The sequence below is a fragment of the Clytia hemisphaerica genome, unplaced genomic scaffold (genome assembly GCF_902728285.1).
Source record: "Clytia hemisphaerica strain Z4C2 unplaced genomic scaffold, Clytia hemisphaerica genome assembly, whole genome shotgun sequence".
NCBI lineage: Eukaryota > Metazoa > Cnidaria > Hydrozoa > Leptothecata > Clytiidae > Clytia > Clytia hemisphaerica.
In genome coordinates this window covers 1,463,771-1,486,005 of record NW_027104207.1, presented here as the reverse complement: position 1 = coordinate 1,486,005, position 22,235 = coordinate 1,463,771, and the positions used below count along the sequence as shown (strand labels likewise).

General features: G+C 35.7%; 2 protein-coding genes and 1 long non-coding RNA gene across 3 annotated transcripts; 1 reads left to right on the top strand and 2 right to left on the bottom strand.

The window, feature by feature from the left end:
* The first annotated feature begins 2,154 nt into the window (after nt 1-2,154).
* LOC136815378 (uncharacterized) lies at nt 2,155-3,577 on the top strand. Its single transcript, XR_010847709.1, has 5 exons — nt 2,155-2,353; nt 2,628-2,692; nt 2,953-3,037; nt 3,203-3,321; nt 3,509-3,577. It is a non-coding gene; the product is annotated as an uncharacterized lncRNA (long non-coding RNA).
* Nucleotides 3,578-18,927: 15,350 nt separating this feature from the next.
* On the bottom strand, nt 18,928-19,800 carry LOC136815403 (52 kDa repressor of the inhibitor of the protein kinase-like). Its single transcript, XM_067071844.1, has one exon. It carries the CDS (start codon nt 19,798-19,800, stop codon nt 18,928-18,930), a length of 873 nt encoding a protein of 290 aa, XP_066927945.1.
* Nucleotides 19,801-19,839: 39 nt separating this feature from the next.
* On the bottom strand, nt 19,840-20,718 carry LOC136815402 (52 kDa repressor of the inhibitor of the protein kinase-like). The gene is given in 4 exon segments (XM_067071843.1): nt 19,840-20,135; nt 20,138-20,239; nt 20,275-20,500; nt 20,503-20,718. Coding segments are annotated over 4 exon segments (840 nt in total).
* Nucleotides 20,719-22,235: the final 1,517 nt, after the last annotated feature.

Below are 22,235 nucleotides of genomic sequence, written 5' to 3'. Positions count from 1 at the left end.
CTGTCTGGAAAAAATGCCTAATGGGAACGTTTACACCACACAATTGAACACCAATAAAGCCAAACAAGTTGTGAATGGCAAAACAACAACGGTGTCCATCTGCTCAAAAAGTGGAAAATGGAGTACATCGGCAGACATCAGGACGTTGCTTGACCCGACAGTGTCCATATTTCTGCCGTGTTATGACAAAAGGAAGTAACTGCAAATTTTTGAATTTGAGAAAATTGATTAAACACGTTTTTTTTGGTATTGAAAAGAAAAGGCTTTCTGAGACATCACAGTAAGTTATTCTTGTTACTAATAGAAGGTATTAACATATAAAAGGGTTGTGGCAAGCAGAATACCACATGACATTTCGGAATCGGTAGACCTTCCACCTGTCAGAAGTTTAGATTTCAAATGAGTACCAAGGTTTTGTGATAAAAGAAAGTAAGTAACTTTACTTCCTTTTATCAGAAAATGTCGTAGAGCTAAATAGACAGTAATTTCAGTTCCAATACAGGGTGCTTGAAATATTTCTTATGAATCTAGCCTAAAATTGTAGCAAATATACTATAGTTTTTTAAAATATTGTCTAATACTTAAAAATCTACTATATAATATTTGAAAATCTACCATAATTTTTAAAAATATACACTACTTTACTGTAATTTCTGAAGATATGTTTGAAATTTTTTTAGCAACTTTGTATGATTTGCTTTCAATTGATTCCTTTATTTTCCTTTTCAGGAACAAAGCTTCTTTGAATTCTTCATTTCTATTGTGTGATGTTTTATAGAAAAATGACGTAGACCCTTTGCGAAATTCTGCCACTGAAACAGTATCCAGCAGTGGTCTTGTTTGTTTCGATTCCGCGCTTTTACTAAGGCCATGCTCATAATCAGCAAAGTCCTTAACATCCATTTCTTTAACATTACCAACGTTCGAAACACACTCAACGAAATCTTTCCAGTCACACACCTTCTCCATCTCCTTCATTTCCTTTTCTACCATGCGATGAAAATTGTCAGCTGACATAAAAGTGTGGCCAACAGTAGAATACTTGAGGGTGATTCTTTCAGGCCCTTCAGTACCACATAAACTGGCATTAACAAATGCAGCTAGGGTAGTGTAAAGGGTCCAGCATTTATTTTGGCCTGAGCAATTATCTAACCAAATAACAACCTCTTTGCTATCTCGAAAATATACTGATCTTAACCCTTTGCGTGCCGGTACCTTGTTTTTGTACCCCAATCCATTTCCCGAGGGGTAATTTTTTTTAGTAACCTGATTTGCCGATGTCGTATATACCCGACATGCAAATTTTAACTCGTGTTGCCGCATGGCGGATATATACGACAAGGATATTTTATTCCTATTTGCCAATGTCGTATACATCCGACAGGCATATTTTCTTCCTATTTGCCAATGTCGTATACATCCGATAAGCATATTTCCTTCCTATTTGCCAATGTCGTATATATCCGACACGCGTTTTTCATTCCTATTTGCCGATGTCGTATATATACGACATAATCGCAGCTTATCCGCCATTTTAGATAAAATTCGAACGTTTTTCATTTAGCGCGAAATTTTTATTGACTCGTTTGTGGCGCAATGTCAATTATTTACAAAAAGCGATCAAATAAGCTAGTTTTCTTTAAAAGTCAATGTGACCTAAGTAAGCAGTAACACAGTATGGATCAAGAAATGACTAAAGAACCAAGAAAGTGAGTAAACTATGTATATTTATTTGTATCTTTAAAAAAGCAGTTTATATCAAAATCATACACACAGTTCAAATAGATGCTTGGAACATTGGGCATGATTTTGATATACTGCTTTTTTTTAAATAACAACAACAACACCAGCCTTTATCGTCTGTCGTGTGTAGAGTTTTCTGGTCAATTTAATTTTGATTTTTTAAGGTACATTTTTTCTTTTACATTTGATTTTTATTTCAATTCAACTTGTGTTTTATTTAAATGGGCAATGCTTATTATAATAGAAAACTAATATTTGGATAAAACACTGCTCATAAATAAATTGACTTCGACTAAGCCATATGTTATAAACAAAGGTCCTGAACAAAAAAGCCTAATTTTAGAACTGTTCATTTAGATCCCGCTATCTTGCATGAAGCAAATTTACTTTGTGTACCCTTTTCCTGATAATTTTTTGCTCTTACTCTTTCAGAACTGTGAAGAATAATCATGAAAAGAATGATGCAAGGTTCACTGCGCTGGAGAAGATAATAAAAGATCAAGATGTAATCATTCAAGCTTTTCAATGGCGAATGGATGACCTCGAGCAGATGGCAACTATTCCTGGTGAAGCTCAAGGAAGTGATGCTACAATACCTCCTGATCTTTCTGTAAATCAATTTTATTGTGCCTATGCTTAACCCTAACTAGTCTTAGCTGATCTTCTTCAAAGGCATTCTTTCCCACTATGTCAGGGTTGTTTAAAGCAATTGCCCTTTGTTGGACTTTTCCCAAAAATCTGCCTTAACTTACCAAGGGGCACAATTCGTTCAACTTTCAGTAATGTTTGGTTTTTAATGGAAAATATAAAACAAAAAATAATGAAATAAATACAAAATATGTAGTCTTCTGTTAGTTTTAAATCTAGTTTCCTAATTTTTGTAGGACAAGGTGCGTAAAGCAGTCAAGGCCAAAATGGGGGAAGAAGATGAATGGAACTTTAATCTACGGTATTTATTTTTCATATTGTCATTATTTCTAAACCCAAGCAGGGTTGGAATCTTAAGTCCAAAACTAGTGTGACATGAAGCAATTTTCAACAAAAAACTCTTATGCTGCTCACTAATTTTTGATAATTATTTTATTTATTTCTTGCTTCTGGCTCTGTATATCGTTTAAAATAATGTTGTCTCATTTCCACCTTTTGGTTGAGGCCAGTAGATTAAGTTTTTTTAATGGAATAATAATTAGATTAATCTTCCTTTTACAGATTTGATGCCGGTGAGAACGTTTTACAAAGAAAATCATTGATGAGATACTCCCGTTCAACGATTATCCAATGAAAGTTGTTAATAGTAAGAACTTAAATTGTTTTAGTTTTACTTTAGGAAATTTTCTTTTTTTATTAATTAACTTTTGGCACTAGGATAAAGTGGATACAAAAACTATTCTACATTTAAGCCATTGGTGACCAAAAGAAAACCTTCATTTGTTTCAAAATATGGTATCTTTTCCTTTAGAGTCGTGCAATCGCTACTTCAATAATTCAAAGAGAGGCATCAAGGAGAAAGAAACCCTCACAGAAGAAGAATTGAAACTCAAAATTGTGAAAAATCGTCGATATGGTAGACGAAATAAGGTAAACATTAATATAACATTTCCTAATTGTTAATTGCATACCAAGGTGATTATTTTCATTTTCCCAAGTATATTACTCAAAGTGTAGAAAGTGAATTAATGCAGTCAAAAGCAACGCTGAGTCTGCCTCTTTGGGTAAACATTTTAACGGGTCAATTACTTATGTATTTTTTTTTTTTCATAACTAGGAGGCAATACGTCGACAAAAGTTGGCTGCCGCTTTCTTTGACGACCTCGACGAAGAAGAAAAGGAAATGATAAATTCTATATCTGGAGATGTGATCACGGACGAGGATTCGGACGTCGACGACAAAAGCATAAAAACTCTCACCTGTCGAAAACTTACCTGGCGCAGTGAAAAGTTTGAAAATCTTTTAAAACGGATCGAGCCGGAGCGGAGTGGCAAATTATTGTATCGTGTGGATGGTCCACCGTCGACGCGAGAGCCGTCGGAAAATTTACCACGCATCTTCATTCAGCCAATCGAAGAGACTGCCTCGTAAAATTTTTTATTTAACAGCATGGATTAACACGTGTATTTCTTTTGTATATAACTTATATTTATAACATCAAATCATTATTATATTTTAACAATAACACAATGTATATATAACTAATATTTATAACATCAAATCATTATTATATTTTAACAATAACACAATGTATATAACTAATATTTACAACTTTTTTAATATAAGATCAACTAAAGATATATCTAAAAATGACATAATATTCAAACGTTTCTCGTGTTACATTGTGTGAAAAAAACTCATCTTACATACTTTAGTAAACTTTCTTTTCCGTATAAAATTGCCTAATCGAGAGAGCCGACAGCAATCCAAATTAATTATGGTCACTTGAAGATTAGTTTTTCTATTGGTCATTTTCACTGCACATTTATACCTTTAAAACAAAGATATCCGTATTCCGCTATCATTAGCTTGAAAAGTTATTAGAACTGAGGAAAACTCCTAATATCAGAAAATATCATAAGTTTTCCGGCGAAATAAGGTATTTTATGGCTTATTGTAATTTACGGAATCAGATTCCGCCTTTTAATTTGCGGAATCTCATTCCGCAAATTACTAATCTACGGAATTTGCTCATATCTTTCCAACCAATTAATATTTTTCAACCAAATTTAACATACATATTACCAACTAACAGATGCACCTTCACAAAAAATATCAACTCTAATGACCTTCGTAAACGGATGTTACGACAGAAAAACTTTTAGTTCCGAACTGATTCCGCAAATTACAAATCTACGGAATCTGCTTATAACTCTCGAAGGAATTGATTATTTCAAACCAAACTTTGCACACGTCTCAACATCCATAAGACGCTGTTCTGTGCCAAATTTGAACATTTGAAAAGGTCGTTAACGGCAGCTATTACGGAATAACGTAAAATCACGTAAGGAACTCTAACAGCCCTTGTTGAAAAAAACTCTAAATCGTTGTATCTCCCGAACCAATATGTTTTACATGCCCAAATTTTGCACAAAGAAGCCCTCAACAAATATGAAAATGCGTGCCAAAAATCAAGTCTGACACATGATGTAAGCGAGACTTACGGTGGAAAAACATAAGACTACGTAATACACTCCAGCCTAGGCTGGTTAAGGCAAAACTCGAAGTACTCGTAACTCACAAACCAATGAGTTTCAGAACCCCAAATTCGACACAAAACAGCCCCTCGTTGATACGAACTTGCATGGAAAATTTGAAGCTTATACCATACTGCCGTCGGGAGTTATTACAAGATTCCGTAGATTAGTAATCTGCGGAATGAGATTCCGCAAATTACAAATCTACGGAATCTGCTAATAACTCTCGAAGGAATTGGTTATTTCATACCAAACTTTGCACACGTCTCGACATCCATAAGATGCTGTTCTGTGCCAAATTTGAGCATTTGAAAAGGTCGTTAACGGCAGCTATTACGGAATAACGTAAAATCACGTAAGGAACTCTAACAGCCCTTGTTGAAAAAAACTCAAAATCGTTGTATCTCCCGAACCAATATGTTTTACATGCCCAAATTTTGCACAAAGAAGCCCTCAACAAATATGAAAATGTGTGTGAAAAATCAAGTCTTACACATGATGTAAGCGAGACTTACGGTGGAAAAACATAAGACTACGTAATACACTCCTGCCTAGGCTGGTTAAGGCAAAACTCGAAGTACTCGTAACTCACAAACCAATGAGTTTCAGAACCCCAAATTTGCCACAAAACAGCCCCTCTTTGATACGAACTTGCATGGAAAATGTGAAGCCTATACCAGAACGCCGTCGGGAGTTATTACAAGATTCCGTAGATTAGTAATCTGCGGAATGAGATTCCGCAAATTACAAATCTACGGAATCTGCTAATACCTCTCGAAAGAATTGGTTATTTCAAACCAAACTTTGCACACGTCTTGACATCCGTAAGACACTGTTCTGTGCCAAATTTGAGCATTTGAAAAGGTCGTTAACGGCAGCTATTACGGAATAACGTAAAATCACGTAAGGAACTCTAACAGCCCTTGTTGAAAAAAACTCAAAATCGTTGTATCTCCCGAACCAATATGTTTTACAAGCCCAAATTTTGCACAAAGAAGCCCTCAACAAATATGAAAATGTGTGTGAAAAATTATATCTGACACGTGATGTAAGCGAGACTTACGGTGGAAAAACATAAGACTACGTAATACACTCCAGCCTAGGCTGGTTAAGGCAAAACTCGAAGTACTCGTAACTCACAAACCAATGAGTCTCAGAACCCCAAACTAGACCCACAACAGTGTTTAATGAGTACAAACTTGCATTTTCCTCATTAATGCCGTAGTATAGGGAGTTTTTTCTAGGTTCCTTAGATTTGTAATCTCTGGAATGAGATTCCGAGCCAAATAATGGCTCTAAAATAGACGGAAATTTGATAAGTGATTGTGAATATTTTTGGTGGTTCTATGACCCACAAGGGACCTGTCCTAAATTTCAGACAGTTACTTTAGGAGTACAAACTCTCGCGAGGATGAAAATTTGCAAATTTACTTTTGCAAATTTAGGGGAAAATTTTTTTTGCGAGTATCAATTTTTGCGAATTTCATGATCAAAATGAAAAATTTCATACGAAAATGGATTAAAAGTAACAAATACATCTTGAATTCGATTAAAACTGGTATATTATGACGTCAATAATGCTTTTGCGGAATAAAAATTCTGTAATTAGTAGTTTTTTATTTTGGATTTGAAGCATGATTCGAAGGAATACAGGCAACTTTTTATAGAATTTTTGGCGAGTATATAAACGCGAATCACCTTATAATTATCAAAAGTATTTACTTTCGTGAAAACGGCCAAAATTCGCGAAAATCACGAAAGGTTCTACTTGCGAAAGTTTGTGCACCTAAAATACATGATGAAACGAATGCGATCGTAAACTTTTTAAAGCATTAGTTTTTTCTATTGCTCTTCACGTGAAGCTAAAACCCGCCTCATGCTTGGCTGGTTAATTTTATGACATTCGAATAAATGAAATAGGACCTGATATTAATTTCGTGTTATATGGTATCTTATTCTGAACATAATGACGTTTTCAAAATAACAATAAATGATACGTTTTTATATAATTGTAACATATACGTTTATCGGCTGCGTTTAGACCAGCCTGGCATTTGTAATTGCTTGCAGTATTCTTTTGAATTCTATTGTTCCGCGCAATTGTTCGGTTTGTCAAATGCCTAATGATGCCAGCGTGTTGGCATTTCGTTGGCATTTGAAATGCCATATTGAGCAAAGGAATCCCCTTTTCTGGCATTTCAAATAAAACAAAGGAACCAAAACAAAGAGAAAAAATGACATTTTTGATTTTTTTAAATATTTGCACGTTTTTTATTCAGTTCTTTCTATAGATTGTAAAATTTGCAAGATTTGCCATAGCCTAGCCCTACGGCAAAAAGTTTCAGTCTTAATGACTGCAGTTTTTGAGAAATTCCATGCTTTTCATTGTTTGATCTGTCAAAGTTGAACTTGAGGGAATCACCTTTTCAGTAATGACTCTAAAAAGACGATTCCTTAAATGCAATGACAGAAAATACAATGGAAAAGCTATTAAAATCGAATCCCTCATGAGCAAATGCCAAATTACAAATGCCAGTTGGTCTAAACGCAGCCATCTTGTACATTGTTGAATACAGTAGTAAACTAATATATTGATGTAATCAAGGTAAAACTTTAACTTGAAAGGAATATCAATCACAAAAATAATGAACTAGATATAACGCAAAAAAAGAGACTTTCGAGCGTTGCGTTGCTATCATTATTTTGAATTACCCAAAGACTGGTCTATGTGAGTATTGAGCTGTTGTATGTAAGAAACTGGGTAAAACATAAGCTTAAGCTATGTATTCTCTCTGGGTACCTAGGAGGGAGCTCTTTTCCTCGTCATTGATACGGAATCTCATTCCGCAGATTACTAATCTACGGAATCTTGTAATAACTCCCGACGGCAGTATGGTATAAGCTTCAAATTTTCCATGCAAGTTCGTATCAATGAGGGGCTGTTTTGTCGCAAATTTGGGGTTCCGAAACTCATTGGTTTGTGAGTTACGAGCACTTCGAGTTTTGCCTTGACCAGCCTAGGCAGGAGTGTATTACGTAGTCTTATGTTTTTCCACCGTAAGTCTCGCTTATATCATGTGTCAGACTTGATTTTTGGCACGCATTTCCATATTTGTTGAGGGCTTCTTTGTGCAAAATTTGGGCTTGTAAAACATATTAGTTCGGGAGATACAACGATTTTGAGTTTTTTTCAACAAGGGCTGTTAGAGTTCCTTACGTGATTTTACGTTATTGCGTAATAGCTGCCGTTAACGGCCTTTTCAAATGCTCAAATTTGGCACAGAACAGCGTCTTATGGATGTCGAGACGTGTGCAAAGTTTGGTTTGAAATAACCAATTCCTTCGAGAGTTATTAGCAGATTCCGTAGATTTGTAATTTGCGGAATCTCATTCCGCAGATTACTAATCTACGGAATCTTGTAATAACTCCCGACGGCGTTCTGGTATAGGCTTCACATTTTCCATGCAAGTTCGTATCAAAGAGGGGCTGTTTTGTGGCAAATTTGGGGTTCTGAAACTCATTGGTTTGTGAGTTACGAGTACTTTGAGTTTTGCCTTAACCAGCCTAGGCAGGAGTGTATTACGTAGTCTTATGTTTTTCCACCGTAAGTCTCGCTTACATCATGTGTAAGACTTGATTTTTCACACACATTTTCATATTTGTTGAGGGCTTCTTTGTGCAAAATTTGGGCTTGTAAAACATATTAGTTCCGGAGATACAACGATTTTGAGTTTTTTTCAACAAGGGCTGTTAGAGTTCCTTACGTGATTTTACGTTATTGCGTAATAGCTGCCGTTAACGACCTTTTCAAATGTTCAAATTTGGCACAGAACAGCGTCTTATGGATGTTGAGACGTGTGCAAAGTTTGGTTTGAAATAATCAATTCCTTCGAGAGTTATAAGCAGATTCCGTAGATTTGTAATTTGCGGAATCAGTTCGGAACTAAAAGTTTTTCTGTCGTAACATCCGTTTACGTAGGTCATTAGAGTTGATATTTTTTGTGAAGGTGCATCTGTTAGTTGGTAATATGTATGTTAAATTTGGTTGAAAAATATTAATTGGTTGGAAAGATATGAGCAAATTCCGTAGATTAGTAATTTGCGGAATGAGATTCCGCAAATTAAAAGGCGGAATCTGATTCCGTAAATTACAATAAGCCGTATTTTATCCGTAATGTTCCCCAAAATCGGATAACTTCGGTTATCTTACATCTACGGAAAAATCCGGAAACTTAAAGTTAAACGACATCGGGAAACTCAATTCAAATATTTCCGAAGATGGAAAACTCGGTTAAGTCACGTCGGATAACTTCGCCAAATATTTCCGAACTTGTAACACTCGGTTAGGCGACATCGGATAACTTCGCCAAATATTTCCGAACTTGTAAATCTCGGTTAGGCGACATCGGATAACTTCGTTAAATATTTCCGAAGTTAAAAAACTCGGTTAGGCGACATCGGATAACTTAGTTAAATATTTCCGAAATAGGAAAACTTAGGGGTACGTTTCCTGCTATTTTACGAAGTTCGCTTTATCTAAGGAATACAATTAGGAAAACTTAGACTACTAGATGTTATCCGGAGTAATAATGATTCGGAAACTAAGTAGCGCGCTCAAACGCGCGTTCCGCATCCTTTGGCAAGATCTGCGTACGCGGGACGTAAATTTGTATATGTTCGAGAAATGCTGCCGATTTGGCTCACGAAAAATCCCCGAGCAAAGTAGACTTTTCTTTTTTTTTATGAAATAAAAGTGTTTTTAAAATTATATCGAGTTTGACTATCCAATCAAGTGCGAGATGTTTGTTTTTGTGTCGTTGTTGCTACTTTCACTTTTGCACACTTGCGAAACAAAGATGGCGATTTTTGTCAAGGCAGGATCCTGCTGATTTTTAAGCTGGAAGGCATCATTTGCTTGTAAAATAACGTTGCTGCTGTTCACACTTCTTGTAAATTTTACTCGAGTATCATTCTTGAGGTTTTTTACCACTTCCTCTGGGAGAGGAGAGCTGTCCTACCATCCACTGCAATGTGTGTGGTTGTTTTTTTGTTGTCAACTGAAATTTTCGATAAATGGTCTGACAGATGGTGGCATCCATACTGCATGGCACATTTTTGTGACAATTGATTGGAGTAACCATGCCTATTACATCAACTGATCTCATTGAAAACTATTTTTATGGCTTGAGATCAAACCAAGTATCTGCAACCACAGTCAAGTCAGATTTAAAGCAACATTTGGATTTCGAAATAATTTAACATTTAGACTTTATAATTTTTTGGAAATGTCATGTCATGGTTAAACTTTACATTCAGCCGATCTTTGATTTTTTGTCATGTTGTCAATACAATACACAGTTCAACGTATTTGAGTAAACGCTTTTACGAAAAAGATCATAATACGCCATCAAATATTGGGTGATTATTGTGGTCGCAGTAACATTTGTTGAGGAGGTATGCTGCGAAGAACAGACACATTATTTTTTCATGGATCTTAATTTATAATGGTCCATTATTCAACACGACATAAGAAAGACTTTGTTGTAGTTTGAGATCAAGCAAACGCAAATATTATGTTTTGTGTGTGACATGTGATGCTTAATGACATTAACTTTTACATGTTAAGGCAGCAATCAGAAAATACAATTCCATTTTATTTTCAATCTATCTTTTTACCGTCAATTGCTCCAACTTGGGACTATCTTACGCAACACCGAACATCCAAAGTCATTTGATTTGAGTTTAATGAACCGCGTATTAAAAAATACACAATTTCTCTTTCGCACCGAGTATGCTTTTAAATCGAAATATGAAAAAAATCCGTAGTGGAACACGCGCAAGTGTCCGGAACAAATAAAACCAAATTAGTGGCAAAATGATGGAGGGTTCGACGTCACTCCCCCGGCAAGCTACACACTCACTTTTTGTTAATCCCATTGGGCGGTAGGCGGTTAGGTGGCAGGGGTTCTCTAATTCTCCTGTTGGCGTCCGGTCATTTTGAATTAAAACAAAAGTTAAAAAGGCCGCGGTATCAGTGAATGTTATCGTGACATGTTATGACAGAAAGTATGATTGATAAACTTGGTGGAGTTATCAAAACAAATTTGTTGTCGAAGAGATTTAACAGTAAGTGAAAATACAGGCCAGATATCAACAACTCCCATGTTGCGGACACTCGTCCCAAGTTGGAGCAGTTGACTGTAAGTCAGTAGTAGAAAATTTCAAATTCACTGCTGCTGGTGGTCATTATTCAGTTCAAACACTTTAAATAATTTCCAAATAAAATAAGCTCTTTCACAGCATTTTCCTCAAAATTCTTAAAAATGTTCCTGGCAAAATGAAATGCATGGAAAGGTTCGTGATCGCTGTCTTATAATATTGGAATGTTTCAAGGGGTTTGAAGTCATTGATTGTATGATTTGCTTTTTTGATTGCATGAATGTATGAAAACTAGTAGTGATATTTTTGTAAAAATTGATTTTATTCTTTACCACTTTTAGTTATGACATCCGAAACTTTCAAAAAGTCCATATTACAATGTCACATTTACTGTAACTTTTTAAAACTAAAGAATCAAAACAATGACAAGAAAGACTACATTATTACTAAAACTACACATCAATGTGTTATTGTTTTTATGACTTCATGATTGAAATAGGGTCTTTTTTCACAGGATATGTTTGTTGAGAAATTCTAGAATGATCTTTTAAAAACCATGCTACAATGCTATATATACTCTTTAGAATTTTAATTTTTTATTTTTGTTATTTATTTACTTTTGTGGAAAGTTGTATTGAACAGATATTCTTGTACTTTTAATCAGGGAGATTTATTTAAAGCTACAAGTATTACAAAATCGAGCACAATAAATGACTTTTTGTCTTCTAATTTTCCAACATCCTCTTCTTTGGCATATTATTGTTATGACTCACTAATAAATTCTAGGTGAAATATAAGGTTTTATTAGTTAGTTTTTTAAATTCTGCATTCGATTTCTTGTACATTTTGAGATTTCTTCGCTTTGCGAAAACAGAACGCTCGTTCCGCAACCCCTTTTATGTTGATTTGAGTATGATAATCTAAGATCTTTTATAAAAATTGCAACTTTTGTACAAATAATAGTAATAGTACCAAAACTTTATCTCCTTTGCTTTTTTCCTGCTTCTTCCAAATGTCTGGGCCCAGTCTTTTTTTATGCGTTTCATTTTCAAAACAACAAAGATGGCCCTGAAAACCAACGAATCTCTTTGGTTTTTGAGGTGCATGCATTAACTTTTGGACTGATTATGGCCCATTGAAAGGTAAATCTTCATTTTTTTTCACCTTTATAGTTTCAACTACCTTTGGAATATTACATTAGTACTTTTTCTTTGTGTTGACTTTTTTGTATTAAATTGGATTTCATCTCACAAAACAAAATGTTTTTTTCTCGGCCATGACCATGTGTTTCATGGATATCATATGGCCATGTTTTCTTTCCACAGGCTTATTTTTATTAATATGGGTCGTGTGTTTATTCAATTTTACTCTAACTATAATTATTTTCATCCCTTCTTTCTTCAGGGTTCAGGTGAAGGAGCTTGATTGATGTAATGGGTGACTTTTAACTACCGATCGGCCGACTGGGTGAATCAGCAGTGTTTCAGAGTTTTGGTGGGTGAACGTGCACAACAAAGAAGCAGCATAAAACCAAAATATACATAGCATTATGACTGTATGAACAGATTGTGATTGATGGAGAATAATAAAATGGTCCTGACCTGCTGAATATAAATTGTGCCAGTTCCATGTTATTCCATGCAATGTTTACGAGACAAAAGAGAAGACTGTACTGGAAAGCAGAATCAAAATGATAATTACTAGTTGCTATTTTCGTCATTGAAGATTTCTTCAATATTTGTTCGATAATGGAATCATTTTGATTTGGCTTGATTGATTGTTGATTCCATTATGGCTTGCTGACTCTCGAGAGATTTTTGTTTAATATTGGAGCTTGATCATCATCAATTAGAATAATGCCGATTTATATTTGTACGATAAAGTGATAACAAGAGCATGATTGATGACTTTAGCCCAAAAGACAACTTAAATGATAAAAGTACCTATATGTTACTTTTGATGCTAGCTCGAATATATTTTCAAACAAGATATCTTTCACAAAAAAAGTGTTTTTTACTGGCAAATCAACTTATATTTTCATAACTCTTTGACTTGTTGGGATTGGGTTGTGCTTCATTGTCTAATCGCACGATGAATAATTTTTTCTTATTTGGCGCCCCTTCATAGAGAGGAATTAATCGTTGTAGATAATGCTTGTTATTATTACCGCCTAATAAATAGTAATGGCATTACTTTAATATACCATAAGTTTTTTAATTTTTTTTTTTTGCAAGGCAAGGTTCTTTAAAAAATTAGTTTGGACTGGTTTGGATTGATTTTATAAATGAAACATTGGGAACATCTTTTTGCCGAACACACAATATCGCAAAAATAGACTCACAAAAAGACAAAATTTCATCACGCAAAAAAAATCTCACTAGTCTTGATAAGTTAAGCTTGGTTTCCACTGTGTGATAACGCGTGAGAACATGTGATAGTGTGTGATAAAGAACTTGAGATAAGATTTTGTTTACTACAATTACACCTGGCATATCCGTTTCCAGTGGATGAAAAAACGAGAGTTAAGAATTATATTTTATGATAAGAGAGACTTTGTACGTACGTGTATGTGTGTGCAATAAACATGGAGATTCAAGGTTTTAATGAAAGTTATTTCGACGAAGAATCTGATTCAAGCGAAAGTGATAGTGACGATGAATTGATGGAGATGGCGAATTTAATCATTATGATTAGGAGGAGAAGAAGGAGAAACAAGAGAAAACAGAAAAACGTCGTCGATCACCAAGATTTTGGGTTCGAGATATCTTTCTTCTACGATCAAATACGGAGAGTATCATCAACTTGTGCAGGAGCTTCGACATGGAGATCGTGAATACTTTTTCAGATATATAATATAATGTCATTTACATGTACTTATATTACGACAGAATTTTGAAAACAATTTAGCCAGCCTTTGCTCCTGAATGATTCAGATTGATTCTATGATTTTACAACTGTTGTAAAGTATATTCAAAAATAAAGACCATTTGATTTGTTTTATTCTTCAGATATTTCCGAATGTCACCAGAACGCTTTCAACATTTGCTGGAGCTGGTATCCCCTCTCATTACAAAGAGAAGAACCAACATGAGAGCACCGATTCCCCCGGAAGAGAGGTTGGCTTTAACACTTCGCTTTTTGGCAACTGGTGATTCCCAACAATCCCTAAGCTTTTCGTTCAGAATGGGAAGACCTACCGTGAGCAAGATAGTTGCAGAAACGTCCGAGGCAATTTACCAAGTATTGAAGGATAAGTATTTAGCAGCACCAGAATCTAAGGAAGAATGGATGAAGATTTCGAAAGAGTTTGAAGAAATGTGGAATATGCCACATACTATCGGATGCATCGACGGAAAACACATCAGGATCGAGTGTCCCCGACTCACTGGATCACAGTATTACAATTATAAAGGTTTCTTTAGCATTGTTCTAATGGCTGTTTGTGATGCTAACTATTGCTTCACCCTTGTTGACCTTGGACAATATGGAAGTAATAACGATAGTGGAGTTTTATCATCCTCGCTGATGGGGGAAATGTTTGATGGCGTAGAAATGAATCTCCCTGACCCATCGAAGATCCATCCTTCCTCGGAAGAAAATGTTCCTTATTTCTTGCTTGGTGACGAGATTTTCCCCCTAAAAAGCTGGCTAATGAGGCCGTACCCTGGAGCAGGAGCTTCGGAGGAGGAGAGGATTTACAACTACCGCCATTCCAGGGCCCGTCGCTGCATTGAGAATGCTTTTGGTATTCTGTCACAACGATGGCGGATTTTCCTTAGACCAATCAAAGCGTCGATTAAGAATGTTGAAAGCTACACATTGGCTTGTCTATCACTGCACAACTATCTTCGCCTCACAAATAATGCTGGATATGTCCCAGCAGGATTTGCTGATTCGGAAGATTCTAGCGGAAACATTGTTGACGGTACCTGGCGAAATGGCGTGGAAGGCGAAAATGGAGCACTAAGAAATCTTACTACACTCCACGGATCAAGATTCACCAAGACAGCCCTCGAAATTAGAGAAAAACTTAAAACCCACGTTAACAGTGAAGAAGGTAGTGTGCCCTGGCAAGTTGCTTATGTTAGAAGAACATCACATTATGCTGTTTAGAATCAAGGAATTTGAACTGAATCATCTTTTTAGCATTTGATGAGATTTTTTAAACGAATATAAACCGTGCTACTAGTATAATTATCATACAAAGAAAATATAATCAAAGTGGCAAAATAAACATGAAAATGTTCAGTTTATTCATCTTTTGTAGTTTGTATATTTCTAAACCCATGTGTTCCAAATAGTGGTATTAGCTGGGGAGGAAAGATGATGCATGCCAGCAGTTGGGGTGGCAAATCCCCCTGGGATGGTGAAGTACTGGATGGTGTGCGGGGAATAGGCTGCATTTGGTGTAGATTGAAATGAATTTCAATTCAAGAACACACTATCACACTGATAACATGTGATAAAAATTATTTTAGGACGTTTCCACTATGAGATAAAAATTACTTTTGTGATAGTGTGTTCTATACAGGCTGTCTGTCACACACTATCACACGTTATCACGCAGTGGAAACCAAGCTTTACTGGAAATTATTGCTAGGCTGCTGATTCCTTTTCGGAAAATTGATACTACATTTGAAGTGAATGATATTATAAAGAGGTAGCACATTTTGAGAGATTGTATACTAGGTTCTAATGGCTGAAAAGCTCAAGATCATCTTTCAAACTACGCACTATTTTCTTTTAAATTTTGAAGGGAAATGTATAATATAATTTTTGAATTGTTGATAAATTTGTCTTTGTAAAAGTTTTTAGAGAGCTAAGTAATTGTTTCAAAAAGTCACAAAAAGATGGGATAAAAGTTTCTCGCTCAGTTTGAATGTTTTTGATTTTTAGTTTGACACGCGTTTTCTGAATTTTAATTAGCTTTTTCAGATAAAATCATGGTATATATTAACTTCTTTTGCGCTGATAATTTTTAGAAAAAAAGAATAAATTAAATATAAACAAAATTTCATTCAACATAATACTATAGTATAAACAATTGATAATCAACCGATCCATAGTAAGTTAATTTTTAAGCAATTGTCTTGTATTACATGACAAAATTAAAATGATTCATAAGTATTTAACGTACAGTACAAAGCAGACAGCTTAAGTCGATCAGAAAGACCATTAAAACAACATTGCCTCAGTTAAACATCAAAATTTAAGATATTAATTTAATTCAATAAATAGATTCAAACAATTTCAATTTAGCATCCAAATAAATAAATAAAGTTTATAACAAAACAAATTTCATCAAATATTGTATATAAAATATTAATTTTTGTTAGTAATGTTTATGGTCAAGTTGTTTATTTGACAGTTTTGAAATAATGTCGGAAGCAGACGACTAGAGATATCACTGCTGGAAGTAAGAGTTCTTAAATCAATGTTACGAAAAAGTTCATCATCAGAGAATGACTCTGATGGTGGTGACTGATGATTGGCTTTGGTGAACAGGAACTGAAGTAGACTTGTCGATACAACGTGAGATGGCTTGTCCCATGGTGACTTTTTCATAACTAATAACTCTCTGGCAAACGGCCAGTGACGAAACAGATTTATGCCCAATGACTGCCATGATCTGGGCTGGATTGAACATGGATCTTGAAAGGAGAGTGGCGCCAGTTGCTCTTACACTATGGTTTGTGTACTTAGTGGAGAGTTCACATAGTGCACTCATTTTGGTTATAAAATTTGACAACAATCTCTGTCCAACAGCAATGTTACAAAACCAAACATTTTCTTCGCTACAAATACTGTCCTTGGGTTTTTGCCAGAGTTTATTGTTTGAAGAATTCAGCTTTGAAGTGTAAGAAAGAAATGACTTAACTGGGCAAAGGTTGCTATTCGGAATTTCTGGCATAAATCCACTCGTCGCTTCTTTATCATTCTCTCGATGATTCTTGGCGAGTTCGTCAACAGCCTGACAGACGTATCGAGTCCCATCTGCTCCTGTTTGGACAACAAAAGTGTCCTTATTCATTGAGTGCATGTTTTCGGCTCCTCTTCTGCAAAAATATAGCCTGATGTCCAACTGCACTTTGTTTTGCAAACCACAAGGGGTACTGATATCGAAGTACATGGATTGGTACATTTTCTGCAAGTCAGAGTCAGAGATGATGGGATAATGTTTCACATATCCTTTTCCTTCTTGCTTGAGCTCCTTGATGGCTGCCTTGTAGGAGATGTTGGCTTCGCGAAACGCAGGATCTTTGATTATGTCGATCTTTCTTTCTATTGCTGGAGTCTGAAGGTATCTATTTAAAGAATGTCTATAGTTTTCCATGCTTGCAGCTTTATATTTTTCTCCATTGGTTCTTCGAGTGTTGATATAAAAGTGGACCAAAATATCGTTCAATTGCTTATCTGTCATATTCTCGAACCTTTCGTCCATGTTTTTCTCCATTAAATAATCTCGCAGTTGTTTGGCAGCTTTCTTATTAGATTTAAGAGTGTTGTTAGCATTGATGTTGGTCTTTTCTTCTGTGATTTGAGCTTCAGTAGCACATCCAAATCTGCTTGCCATTTTTTTGCTTCTATCTTGCTTCCAAAAATCCAAAGATATTCTGAAACTAATTTTCATTTGTTTTGTTTGAATCGAATGTTTTTATTGATTTGAGTGCTGCGATTGGCGTATGGAAGCTATGGAATGTCTTAATTTTTTTTCGAGAACAAAAGGTTGAGATCAAAATAAAACAGTCGAATCTGGAACAAAACATTCGAAAGCACATTCGCCAATATCCAATGTCTTCTTTTTTTTTCCAATCGAATGCAAGTAAGACAGATACGGTATATATCCCACCTCCACGTGATGTCTTTTGACCAATGAAATCGCGAGAAACTTACTGATGCGGGATAATTGCTAAGCTTCGTTATTTTGTTCCTGTTTCTGTCATAAAAACTCTTTACTATGCTCTTTTCCATTCACATATGTCATACGTAAACATTGTCTGGGGCCAATGATTGACTCAAAACTCAAGAATTGGCCGACCCCCAAAACGATGTCTTCGCATCCTCGATTTTTCTAACTTTGACGCTGAAACCTCTCAACTCTTTGAAAACACTGGTATACCTACACAGGGGCGGATACAGGTTTTTAGGTCACTATGTGAAAGGAATCCGATTTCCCGATTTTTTGGAATAATCCTGATTTTTCACCGATTTTTTTCCCGATTCTCATGAAACTTTATTCCTATTATTTGATTAGTCGACTCTTATTGACAAATAATTACGCTTAATTACGATGTTTCTCTGAGTTATAGATAGTGTATAGCTCGAATCCAAACCTACGGAAGGAAAGCTAGTAACATAACGTCGAAGATAATAAACTAGATTTGTTAGCACGGAGGCAGTCCCTGCACGCCATAAATCTGTTATACTGAGTACTAGTGTACATACAGATATATAATAGAAATAAAATGTACATAATAAAACTAACAAAAATATTGAATGTGAGATCATCGCTTAGTTTTCTACAATTCTAAAATTTCATTTTTTTCTAACAGATAAGATTAAAATAATTCAAATTGAGACTCGCTTCACTCTGTTATTGGCAACCTTTTACATTTACCGATTATTTTAGTTCTATAATGTTGGATTTTCGGCTTTTCCAATATCAAAATCAAAAAAGAAAATACTTGGACGCATCGATTAAAAGATCAATCTAGACGTAGACTTAGAAAAAATAACGTAAAAATTTAGAAATTTAGTAAATCAAAATCACAAAGCTCGAGTCTATGGTGATATTCTTGAGAGAAATGTCTAAAATCTTTTCCGGATCGAGATCAAATTCACGATGAATGTTTGCCAGAGCTAACGATGATAAACGATCTTGGCTCATTGTAGCTCTGAGATAAGTTTAAAATTCTTAACTTAGACATTGATCGTTCGCAGGAGTTAGATGTTGCTGGTACCACTGCAACTAAGCATAGCATGACATAAATATTCGTGAACCAATGTTTGATCGGATTAATTGCGGTCAGCGTATCGATGATCGTATCTGGTAAGTTGCCTTGTTTTGCCTGATTTGTCCAATATATCTGCCATTGACGTAGCTCAGTTTCCAAATTTGTCTTTTCAGGTAGATCGTCCACATATTCATTCGCAAACTGCCGGACTTTGTCTTTCCAATCCTCCGTTGAGATAACTATGTTTGGGCGGATATAGTTTCCGTTTAAATGAATTCGCCGTTTCGGCGAGAATCGTTCTTTCATTTCATTGAAGACCCGATCAAGTAATGGGATGGTGAGCGATAGCTTGTAGTATTCGCTGGGAGAATCGGTGTCATAGTTCTCACGGAGAGTTTGCTGCCCTGCAATCCGTTTGACTGATGGTTGGGTCCCAAGCTTAGATGCGAATTCAACGGCCTGATCATACCATTCCTTATGAACTGTGTTTATGTTTTCGCGACATTCTTCGAGTGATGTAATGACGGTATCAATAGCTTTGTATGCCTTGATAATGTCCAGTTGTTTCTTCTGCAATTCATAGGTTAGTGGAAGGGTGTAAGACATCACATTACGGACAATAATGAGGTGGACGATGAAAGTAAAGGAACGAAATGTACAGTATAGACTGCGCGCATCAGCTCTTCCATCCTTGTTATTGTATGAACCATCGTGGTTGTTAGCAATCATATCGAGTGTTTCTAAAATCGAAGACATAAGTTCTTCTACTCTTTCCAAACCATCTATCCTCTGCAATCAACGTGTCTTACAAACATCAAGAAGTGTTTCCCTCCTTTCTGTGGGCATTAGTAGAATCACATTTACTCTAAGTAAATCCGTCTTTTTTGCAGAAAAACGGAACACCTCGCTGCACTTTCTAACGGAGTCCATCATGTTTCTCACACCTCTAATGTTGGTTGACGAGGCAACCGCAAGATTTAATCTATGAGAAGCACAGTGAAAATAGAGAGCTTTGGGATACAGCTCGCGAATTCTCGTGCTTACTCCTGATTTAGCCCCAGCTATATTCCCAGCCCCATCGTAAGTTTGTTCCGTAAATCTTTCATGTTTAGAAAGAGGGATGCTACTACCTCGGTAATGTTAGTTACTAAAGCCTCAGCAGCTGTCGATTCACATTCAATAAAACGAATAAATTCTTCACGTACCTGAAGTACCTGACTGTTCTCTAACGTACCTGACTGTTCTCGTCAATAAAGCGAATAACCAAAGACATTTGCTCTTTTGTATTAGAATCTGTAGCTTCATCTGCTATGACAGAGAAGAAACGAGCTTTCCTGATTTCCTCAGCCAATCCCCGTGTAATTAAGTTACCAATGCAACTCAGGATTTCGTTTTGAATCGTTTTAGATCTGTAAGATGCGTTTTTTGGACAGTTTTTTGGACAGTTCTCTGATCTTTCAAAACTACATCGCCGCTGTCAACTCTAAATTTCAAAAGTTCCTGAAAGTTTCCCGGGTTGCTACTTGCATCGCCTATGTGCTTGCTGTCATCTCTATGTCCTCTCATGGGAATGTTTTGTCGTGCACATAGGACAACAGTTTTGATTATTGGCATAATCTTACTACGATTCTTTTCGATCCTTTTTGCTTTGTTCTTGTCAATAACAGTTGACATTTTTTGGGTTTCTCCTTTTTGTTGGCTTTGAAGCGCTTGCTTAATTTCCATACAAGCCCTATGCAGCTCACTCTTCTCTTGATGATTTTTAAAACGTGTATTCATTCCATTCCATCTCATGAAAGGTTCAGTAAAAAGTTTTTGAAGTTTAGACTGTGTTGAGACGGTTTTCCCAAATAAGGCACAAGCAATGCAAAACACCCCATCATGATGAGTTGAATATGCTAGCCAATGAAAATATTTCGATTTGCCTGGAGTGATATAATCATTACTAAAGTCTATTCACGATAAGTGTGCACTCTTTTTTCATTTACCTATAACTTTTGAAGGAATTCTTCAATCTTTATAAATTTGGTATCATTGGAAAGATATTAGTGAGTGGATCAATTTGAAATAAAAAAATCTTTAAACAAATTCTAAAAATGAAGATGAAAATGAAGAAGAAAAAAATGAAGATCTTGTAGAAAGGTGCTATAACTATCATTTTCACTGAAGTGAATCCTTGGTTATCGAACATCATCACTGTGAAAAAAATTCTCAAAAATAATCATTCAGTCAAAAGATATCAAGCAAAGTTATAAGCTGATTGACGTCTAAAAACGCTGTTTTCTGCTGTTTTCTGCTGTTTTTTGGGGTCACTCACTTATTAACTTTGTATCATAACTTTATATTGAATAAATATTTTGGTGAAATTTCTTCACAGTGATGATCTCCTAAGATCAAAGAATCTCTCCAGTGAAAATGAAAGTTATAGCACCACTTCTCTACAAGATCTTCATTCTTTTCTTCTTCATTTTCACCTTCGTTTTTAGAATTTTTTCAAAGACTTTTTTATTTCAAATTGTTCCACTCAAAAATATCTCTCCAACGATACCAAATTTATAAAGATTGAAGAATTCCTTCAAAAGTTATAGGTAAAAGAAAAAAGAGTGCACACTTATCGTGAACAGACTTTAAAGCGCCACTTACGTTTATTTTCTTCATGTTGTGGATACTTGTAATCTGTACATGGTTTCCAAACATTTTCAATGAAGTCGAGCTTTTCAGAATCTGTCATCAAGGGAATCCTGCCAAGAACTAAGCCAATGTCATAAGGATGGCAGTCAATTTTTTCTTTCCCACGAGTAGGACCTTTAGTTTGAGATTTTGATTCGGTAGGAAGGGTGCTTTGATCTGGATCGATTTGTATTGGTGTTTGATCGGATATCTGAGGATTCGACACGGCTTCGATAGAGGAAGTAGTGCTTTGGTCGGAATCGATTTGGATTGATGTATGGATTGATGTATGATCGGTGGTCTGAGGTTTCGATTTGATAGAGGAAGTGCTTTGGTTGGAATCGATTTGGATTGGTGCTTGATCGACGGAAGGTTTTGACCCGGTTTGGATAGAGGGAGTGCTTTGGTTGGAATCGATTTGGATTGGTGCTTGATCGACGGTAGGTTTCGACACAGTTTCGATAGAAGAATAGACTGGCACGCCAGTCGGGCTGGAACGGTATCACGCGGGAAAAGTGAGT